This window comes from Capsicum annuum, chromosome 8, assembly GCF_002878395.1.
Source record: "Capsicum annuum cultivar UCD-10X-F1 chromosome 8, UCD10Xv1.1, whole genome shotgun sequence".
NCBI lineage: Eukaryota > Viridiplantae > Streptophyta > Magnoliopsida > Solanales > Solanaceae > Capsicum > Capsicum annuum.
In genome coordinates, this window is record NC_061118.1 from 142,755,188 (window position 1) to 142,764,689 (window position 9,502).

Consider the following 9,502-nt stretch of genomic DNA (forward strand, 5'->3'; position numbering starts at 1 on the left):
ACCAACTCATTCTCATGATGTAGACAATGTTTAATAAACAAGGATAAGACTTAAAGTGAAAAGTCTTTTAATGATTATCTAAATTTGGCAGATTTGACCAAATAGTTTAATCTACAGGATTGAACACTTAGAAATAACCTATGTAAGAGCGAAGTGGAAGCTGCTTCAAAGAGAATGTTAGCAAAGGCCTATTCTCTAAAGCTCTCATGAAATCAGGACATGTTCATGGCTGAAAAGAACAAAAATCATGAGAACTATAAACAGTAAAAGACTGGTTATGTGACATGTGTTGTCTAGGTGTATGTTAAAGCTCAACAGCTCAAAGATATCAAATCTACCACTTGACCGAGTGTATCCAATGCATGTTCACTACGGAAAGTTCAAAGGGAAACCTACTTATCTAGATACAATCAGTCTTTGCTAAATGTTCACATGCTTTTCCGTAATTTTTTTAAAAGATAGCCATTCCATATTCATGTGGGAGATTGCTGGGTTCAAGGTGTATATGTGAATGGAAAATGGAGGAAAAATATGGAGGGAAAGAGAGACACTAAAATGAAAAGTATACTCTTTTAATAAAAAGTTCACTAATTGTGGGAGAAGAAAACTTTTAAGTGTTTATAATAAGGAACACTTACTCTACATAGTAAGTGAGGCAAGAACAAGGTGGTGCCTCGTGCTGTTGTCGTCATCGCTCGCTTGGCTCGGCTTCGGCTTCGTCTTCAGATTCGAATTTGAATTTGGATTTGTCAAATGATCGATAAGATCTATCTTTTTAAACGAATTTTATTTGAAACTTATTTTACAAGTGAAATTTTTAATCCAAAAATCTGATAAAATTGTTTTTCTCCAAGTGCGGGTGTATTTCGAATGCCATGCAAACATATACGCAACGCATCTCGAAGGGATGCGACCCTTTGAGGGAAAAGACACATTATTTCGCGCTGTAGGGCGATCTGCACGCGCACTTCGATAACCTGCAGGCGCAGGTGCAACGCAGATGCTTACTGGAATTCGGACAATGTCACTTGCTGCCGCAAATCAGGCGCAGGTCCAGCACAGATTTGCCGCTGATGACGCGACTGTACTGAATATGTGCCTTTTTGCTGAACCAATTCATCCTTTCCAAAATGACACATTAAAGGCTATAAATACCTGATATATTCCTCAGGTATAGACATGATTTTTGACAGCAAACCACTCTTCATATCTTCAAAAACTCCTTGTGATCATTAGTTGTTGAGTGGGTTCGACGAATCCAACAATTTAAGGTGTCTCTATTGTTGGATTGAAAGCCCTTTATCCTGGGAGGAAGATTTGATAACCTCGGGTACAGTAAGAAAAATTATTCCTTAAGGACACTTCGTGAAGTCGGGGGACTTTGCTTTACATTTTTGTTTCATCTTATTTCTGAAAAATAACAATCTTCTTGGATAGATTATTTTTAATCTTGTATTGAAGGTGTTAAGAAACTTCATAGGTGTTCTTGTTATGAGACTTGAACTTGTGTTGAAATTGTTGTGCCTATATACAGATTCTTGTACGTATGTATGTATGTATATATATATATATATATATATATATATATATATATATTAATTTTAACATAATAAGTAACAATTTTAATTTTTTTAAAAAAAATATTTGGGAAAGGGGGAGGGGGCTGGTAGGGGTGGGGGCCGAAGTTCAGGACAGGATGGAGTCAGGAAATAAAATTGAAAATTCATAAAATCAAAGAAATTTTTAAGGGGGCGGGGGGCTTGGTAGGGTTAGGGTTAGAGTAGGGGTAGTGTATGGAAAATTATTTTTTTTAAAAGTAAAACAGATTAATTTTTTTTTGGGGTTTAGGAGGTGGGAGGGTAGGGGTTTGGAGAGTTAGGGCAGGAGTGAGCAATTTTGAAAGTGATATGAATATTACAAATTAATTTTTTATTTTATTTAAAGAAATTATTTTTCTTAATTTGAAGTAACATGTTTTTTTTTTAAGAAAAGTATTTTTTTAAATTTTTAATATAATAAACATCAAAAATAAAAAAAACTTTGTAACATATTGAATAAATTAAGTTTAAATCCATGAAATTTAAATCTTGGGTTATGGACAGGAAGGATGGGACGTTTGCTTGAAAAAGTAAGTCTATATTGGCAACTCTGCAAGTCGCCTCATATTTGGCAAGTTCATTTTATGTCACAACTTGAGCGGTCGGTCAATTATGACACCATGCTCCCCTTCTTTTTGCATATAAATACAAGCATTATCTCAGCATATTTGAGTCACATAACAACTGAACAACTGCTGCTTCATACCAAATCACACACACCTTCAAGAAAAATTCAAAGGCACAGGTCTAATTTCTCTTCTTCACTCATTCATTTCAAGCACTTGGCATTAATTTTGGTGTGTTAACGATAACATTGCTTAATTAGTATTCTCTTTTTTGTTCATTTTGTAAATGAAATTGTAATTATAATTCGGGGTGTCAATTAAGACGTTAAAACGTTTGAATATTAAAATGCGCAATACAAATTAAGAGGAAAAAAAAATAGTATACAAAGAGCTTACTAAATTTGTGTTTTTGTTCGGTGAAATTACTATTTCAGGAAGGAGGTGATATTATGGGTTCAATCACTATGGAAATAGGGAATGATGGCGTGGCTGTTATCACTATGCTTAATCCTCCTGTCAATGCCTTAACTCTCTCAGGTTCTTCCCTTTTTTTTTTCTTGTTTTATTACAATAAATGTAAAAGGTTAACATTTAATTACTACTATTGATCTTAGAACCATGCAACATTTTTTTTTCCCTTCGATTGAAGGTGGAAGGTGCTTACTCCAATTTAAAAAGTGTTTCATTTTTACTTTATCTTTTAAATAACGGTAAAAACGAGCTTTCAAATATGAGATGAATGAAAAAAAATGATTTTTGAAAGTTAGAAATTATACTTGAACATGCATTTAAGGTAAAAGAAGTTCAAGTTTTGTGAATAGAGAACTTCAAAAACTTGCAAATTACTCTAAACACTTTTTTAAAAACTTGAAAAATTTATCTTCAAAATCTGGTCACTTTTTATAATCAAAGAATATTTTCAAAATAACTTTTTAAAAAAGTGAGAAAAACTTCTGGCCAAATGGGATTTTAGCTTAGCTGGGCAGAGTAAATTTTGAGATAATCTGATTTTTCCAAAGAATTCACACTTTTGCTCCCTTTTTCTTCTTCTTTTTAATCTTTTTGAGTCCTATTATAGAGACTGGAAATGTTATTGATAGTGTTTCCTGTAATTATGAATAACAGCAATTGAGGAGTTGAAGAGATGCTACGAAGAGGCTATTGATAATGACAACATTAAGGCAATTGTTCTTTCTGGTAAGTTTTGCTATTATTAGTATACAAGGATAAATAACTATTTTCCTGATTGAAGAAAAAAAAAGGGGCAAGTCACAGATTTGGCCCACTAAAATAATTACATTCTCTAGTTAAATACGTGAAAAGGAATATACAACTCTTAGATCAAGAATGTATATTTTATGTATATCATACAAAAATAAATGAAAAATATTCATTTACTGGCTATTCTTTGGTTTAGCATTTACACTTGAGTCAAACTATTGGCAGAGGTGGGTTAAGTTTCTGTAGCTTCAAGATGGAGGGTGATAGTTGTTCACGAACTTAAAGCCATGGTTTCACAGACCACGCACGGCCATGAAAAACTAGAGCTTTCTTACACCCTTTAGATTCCATCAAAAAATAATTATATATATGGACCTTCTAATTAATCGATAAAGTGGCAATCCTTGAGCTACTGGTCCAACTAGTGGTGACAAATGGGCATTTGGTTCTAACTTGGGACGGGTTTTATCGGGTCATGACCTGACCATCCAAAGTTTGTTTGGGTCAAGACGATCAAATAACAGGTCATAATCCTATTTGCTCAAAATGTGATCTGATTTTCAAATTAGAATTTGTATGTTTGGGTTTGGAAGTTTTATACTATTTTGACCCGTGTGAACCTAATAATTTCATGGGTGATTTTGGTTCAATACATTGGATCAAGCCAACAAAAATGGGTCATGATGACCCAACCATTTCAACTTGGGCAGGTTATTTGGCACTTTTCATTTTCTGTTAGTCAAACACAGTGGTCCCTTTAGGGAACTACCAGTTAAAAATAAAGCGAGTCAACTGTAGTGCACTTTAACTACGACGTACTAATATTTTCACATTTGGAACAGAAAATCACAATTTAAAGTTAATGCCAATAAGCAAAAGTGCCAAACAGATAAAAGGAGTAAATTTTAAAAATTCTTTTTCATTTCTAATTCAAAGTTGCAATTACAAATCATTTTGCTAACTCTTACACTTGCGGCAAGAGATGTACTCATATGCCATATCAACCAAATTTGTTCATCATGGCTTTTATTGTTATTTATGGCCTATTAATTATTGTTAAGTCTTTTCTTGAAATGGCTTTGTGCTAGATTATCACTTCCATTTTTGTCGTCCTCGTATGTTTATAGGTGCGGATGGTAGATTTTGTGGAGGTTTGGAAATCAGTGTTGTGGAGAACGTTCATAAGCATGGTAAATTTAATCTAGTCACTTGTTGGATCAACTAGTGTCCTTAGTGTTGCCTAACCAGTTTTTTCCTTTAAATATTGCAGGAGATATATCACTTCTACCCGATGCATCCATTGGTCTCGTAGTTAACAAAATGGAGAGTATGTCCAAAATCTTTTAGGTTTTTTCACTATCAATAATTTCTTGCAAGTTCGAAAGTAGTTGACAATTGATATCTAACAAAAACTTTGGTGATCATAGATGGGAAGAAGCCTTCTGTTGCTGCAATTCAAGGATTTGCCCTTGGTGGTGGCTTGGAGTTGGCTATGGTTTGTTCTCACTCCTCTACTATTTTTCATTCAATTTACCCCTAATACTTAATTGTTCTCAAAATTTCATATAGTGGTTGTGTTTTCCTCTATACAAATTGTGTAGGGGTGCAGTGCCCGAATTGCCACACCAAAAGCTGATCTTGGTTTACCTGAGCTGAGGCTTGGAGTTATTCCTGGATGTGGAGGCACTCAAAGGCTTCCAAGGTTAGTTGGAACCTCAAAGGCTGTTGACATGTTGATGGTAAGTGTCATTCTTGAAACATACACTATGTAATCGGTCATTGTAGTTTAGATGGTAGCGAAGATGCTGAAACTTTTTCTAAATCTGGAACAGTCATCCAAGAGCATTACTTCTGAAGAGGGGAAGGAGTTGGGTCTTATTGATGCCATTGTCTCTTCTGAGGAACTCTTGACAGTTGCTCGGTGTTGGGCACTAGACATTGTTGAAGGCCGCCAGCCAAATTGCAATTCTCTTCAAAAGACAGATAAACTTGGAACTCAGGATGAATCACTTGAGATACTGAGAAGTGCCAGACAACGTTACACAGTGCCTCATTACAGAGCCTGTCTTGATGTGATAGAAGAAGGCATCATATCTGGAGGATATTCTGGTGTTCTTAAGGTGAAGATTCCTATGATATAAAAGTGCTTTATATGGTTTTCTTCGACATATCAATGATTTCATATAAAATAACTTGTGCATTGACAATTATTGCCTATACTTGCTACTCTGATGTATTACTGGAGAATGGTGATTTCTAGGATGTCCTTCAGAGAGACTTTGTTTGGTTTCTGCTTATACTTTATGTTGTAACTAATTGCAGGAAGATAAAGTATTTAAAGAGCTAGTGCTGTCAAATACTGCAAAAGGTCTTCTGCATGTATTTCTGGCTGAACGTGCAACATCAAAGGTCAGCTTGTGATATGAGGCCATAGATTCTTCTTTTCATTGTCTAATTAATAATGGACAAAAAATTGGAACTGTTTCTATACCTGAATTTTATCTGGTATATTTATTGCCCGAAAAAGCGTATAAAATTGCTTCATGCCAAGTAGTATTATGAACTCAATGTCATGCTTAATGTAGTCTAACAAAGTGGTAATACAATTTACAGGTACCAGGTGTTACTGATGTTGGGCTTAAGCCTCGGAGAATAGAAAAAGTTGCTGTTATTGGTGGTGGTTTAATGGGATCTGGTATTGCTACAGCTCTCATTATCAGCAACATTAGTGTTGTGCTTAAAGAAATCAACCATGAATATCTATTGAAAGCTGTGAAATCGGTAGAAGGTTAGTACAACATCTTGAATATCTTTGTGTACTTTAATGTTCCACTAGTTGTGTTGTTAAGTCGAGTTTCACCGAGATTCCACCTTCTGATATATTGTTATGCTATTTGTGTTGCAGAAAATCTACAAGGCTTTGTAACAAGAGGAAAGCTGAACCAGGAAAAGTTGAAAAGGACTTTGTCTCTTCTTAAAGGCACTTTAGACTTTGAGGACTTAAAAGATGTCGACATGGTTATTGAGGTAATCCATTAACGACCTCTCCCCTTCTTCCTCTTAGTTTTCATGCTATTTTCATTTTGAATGTCTTTCACCTATTCTTGTAGCTGATTCATAGTAAACATATTTCTGGTGCAATTTACATCCCTCTCTCTTTCAGGCTGTTAACGAGAATGTGTGTCTGAAACAATCAATTTTTGAAGATATTGAGAAAACTTGTACTTCAGAGTGCATTTTTGCATCAAACACGTCTACAATTAGTCTTGATGTGATTGGGAAAAGAACAAGTAGCCAAGATCGCATTTTGGGGATGCATTTATTCAGGTGGGGTTCATGTTTTTACACTGACTTTTTGCCTTTATGTTTATACTGAGTTGCCAAGAACGCTATGTATGTTAAATCAGGTTCATCACAAATGATATATTTTGTGTCAGAGGACATTAATATACTGTTACTGTTTTATGAATTGTTGTATTCCTTAATTCTAATTTTCATGGTTCTCGTTTTTTCTTTCTTTTTCTGGGTGAAGTCCTGCACATTTGATGCCTCTGGTGGAAATCGTGAGGACGGAAAATACTTCTCCACAAGTAATTGTTGATGTGATAAAACTCACTAAGATTTTGAAGAAAGTCCCCATCGTAGTGAAAAGTTGTACTGGTTTTGCTGTCAACCGGAGCTTCTTCCCTTATATGCAAGGACCAGACCTGTTGGCAAATTTAGGTGTTGATATCTTCAGAATTGACCGAGTGATCACTGAGTTTGGCATGCGGCTTGGTCCTTTTCAGTAAGTTTTTCTGTGGAGTGAAACTTGTTTATCTGTGCTTACGCCTAAATCATTTATGTGATTTTATACCAAGTTTGTTCATATTAACATTTTAGCATATTATGATATGCAGGCTTCAGGATGTTTCCGGCTATGATATATTTTTGGCTGGTGTAAAAGAGTTTGTTGCTGCTTTTCCAGGCCGCGCTTTCCAGTCGCCCTTGGTTCAACTAATGGTAGAAAATGGACGGAAAGGTACTGAAGACATCTCTATTTTCCACTTAACTCATGGCCTGAAAATGTTTCCATTGCTTTTGTCCTCAAAGTAGTCTGATTTTCTAAATGAGTACTTACATTCTAGGTAAGAAGAATGGTAAAGGATATTACACGTACAATAAAGGAAGCAAGCCAGAAGCTGATCACTCAGTGATAGAAATTGTTGAGGAGTCTATGCAACTTACCAATATTGCTCCTGGTGGAAAGGTTTGTGACAATTGAATACTTGTAATCTGAATTCTTGCGATTGTCCCTATCAATTTTCTTAGTTTGGTAAACATAAAGAAAACATCCATGCGTAACTACAATCAAATGCTATATTGCGCATGTTCGAGTGATATGTCCTAAGACCTAACATGAAATCTTCTTGCGTGTGCTTCTGCAGCCAATATCTGTGACTGATAAAGAAATTCTAGAAATGATATTCTTCCCGGTGGTGAATGAGGCTTGTCGAGTTATCGAGGAAGGAATAGTTGTCCGAGCATCTGACATTGACATTGCATCTGTCCATGGATTTAAATTCCCCTCAGAAACGTAAGTAGGAGGCAGAAATTAGGTCACCTCTTCGATTAACCATTCTTACATTCTAGTACTAGCTATTGAACATATTATAATGACTGTAAGACAATTTTGTGCAGTGGAGGGATCATGTTTTGGGCTGATACAATTGGATCTGAATACATATATTCAAAGCTAAAAAGTTGGTATGAGGCCTATGGTGATTTCTTTAAGCCATCAACATTCTTGGAACAGAGAGCTGCAAAGGGTCTGCCCTTGGTAAGGATATTCTAACCATTATTACATCTTCACCTATCCTGCCTATTTGTTCAATTCATCAAATGACATATTTCATGATGCATCGAAGGGAGGATCGTGTTGACTAAACTTCAGATTCTATCATAGAATCCATGAAGCAGCAGCAGGAACGAGAGCATGCTGAATTATTTGCTTGGAATAAACGCCTGAGATTTGGTTTTCACTGGGATTATAGTTAGGAGTGAAATTATTTACAATCAGTTAGTCAATTAGTCTTGGTTAATTTAGCATTTGAAATTCTTTTCCCTCAAGTTAGTTGATGGTAGTTGTAACAGAAGCCAAACTGAATGTTTCCAGTTTTGGCTCTATAATGTAATCAATCATCTGTGAAAAGGTCAATGAAGTACCAAGATTTCTAAATATTCATATTCTTCTTTTCTATTTCCTGTTTATTTTTTGTTCAAAGTGTTCCCTTGCTGAAGATTTCCTAATGATACAAAGGTGAATGTGTATCAAGAGAGTCAAGCCAACACAAGAATAACAAGATGAACAACAATGCTGGTGAATCGAAATAGGTCATACACGGCTTCACTAGACTTTAAGGTTTACAAAAATGAAAAGATGATAGAGATTACAATAACAACAACAAGAGCAACAAATTGGCATCAACTATAGTGAATCGAAAATAGCCCCACACGGCTTCACTATGTTACCACACAAACAACAAGATTACAAAATTAAAGATAGTAACTTGACATACAATATTCAAGAATCTAAGAACCCTAACAACATGAAAGGACCCTAAGATTAAAGAATATTATCACCAAGCTCTTACTTGGATCAAGAGGAACTCAATGAGCTCAAGATCCTAGTTTCTAGTCAGGATTCAACCCAAGTGTCACTCCAATTGGGAATTTCGGTTTTGAGCTTCTCCAATGGAAGAGAAAAGTTCAAAATATTACAAGTCTTGTGTTCTCAAAATATCATGAATGAACTACCACAAGACTAGCCCTAACAAATGACTTATATAATCAATTACAAAGGAGGGACCAAAGACCAAAATACCCTTGGCATTAAGTGGGTGCGTTTGGGGGTGTTTTGTTGGGCCTCTTCACATTTTAATAAGTATGGCCCTTGGATGGGCTCACAAGGGCCTCACACAAGGTCAAGGATGTGAACAAAGCTTGGAGTCGTTGCAACTCACGCGCTTGGCTTCGTGTGAAAGGTCTCGAGCTAAGAATTCTTGTATCACCTAACGTACGGGTATTTGTTATCAATGATTCGTTCAACAAAAAAAAAAAAAAGGTTACGTGATCCCT

The 9,502-nt window shown here is 35.5% G+C and overlaps 1 protein-coding gene across 2 annotated transcripts; it reads left to right on the forward strand.

Annotated features, from left to right (window-relative positions):
- Positions 1-2,179: 2,179 nt before the first annotated feature.
- On the forward strand, positions 2,180-8,603 carry LOC107839143 (peroxisomal fatty acid beta-oxidation multifunctional protein AIM1). Of its 2 annotated transcripts, none has more exons than XM_047395865.1 (18): positions 2,180-2,395; positions 2,599-2,701; positions 3,290-3,361; positions 4,513-4,575; positions 4,656-4,712; positions 4,813-4,880; positions 4,987-5,124; positions 5,218-5,505; positions 5,708-5,794; positions 5,999-6,173; positions 6,291-6,412; positions 6,549-6,712; positions 6,918-7,172; positions 7,285-7,406; positions 7,513-7,634; positions 7,813-7,961; positions 8,066-8,204; positions 8,293-8,603. In XM_047395865.1, the coding sequence occupies exons 1-18, from the start codon at positions 2,183-2,185 to the stop codon at positions 8,305-8,307; spliced, it is 2,352 nt and encodes a 783-aa protein (XP_047251821.1). In that variant the 5' UTR covers positions 2,180-2,182; the 3' UTR covers positions 8,308-8,603. The 2 variants fall into 2 exon arrangements, with proteins under 2 accessions (XP_047251821.1, XP_016537994.1); XM_016682508.2 differs by having other exon boundaries at positions 2,183-2,343.
- Positions 8,604-9,502: the final 899 nt, after the last annotated feature.

What these genes read in the sequence shown, in the direction of transcription:
- LOC107839143 (XM_047395865.1), top strand. Translation starts at nt 2,183, where the DNA reads ATGTCACAACTTGAGCGGTCGGTCAATTATGACACCATGCTCCCCTTC. An exon ending in ATGTCGACATGGTTATTGAG is followed by an intron (nt 6,413 to 6,548) that starts GTAATCCATTAA and finishes TCTCTCTTTCAG; the next exon opens with GCTGTTAACGAGAATGTGTG. An exon ending in GGTAGAAAATGGACGGAAAG is followed by an intron (nt 7,407 to 7,512) that starts GTACTGAAGACA and finishes CTTACATTCTAG; the next exon opens with GTAAGAAGAATGGTAAAGGA.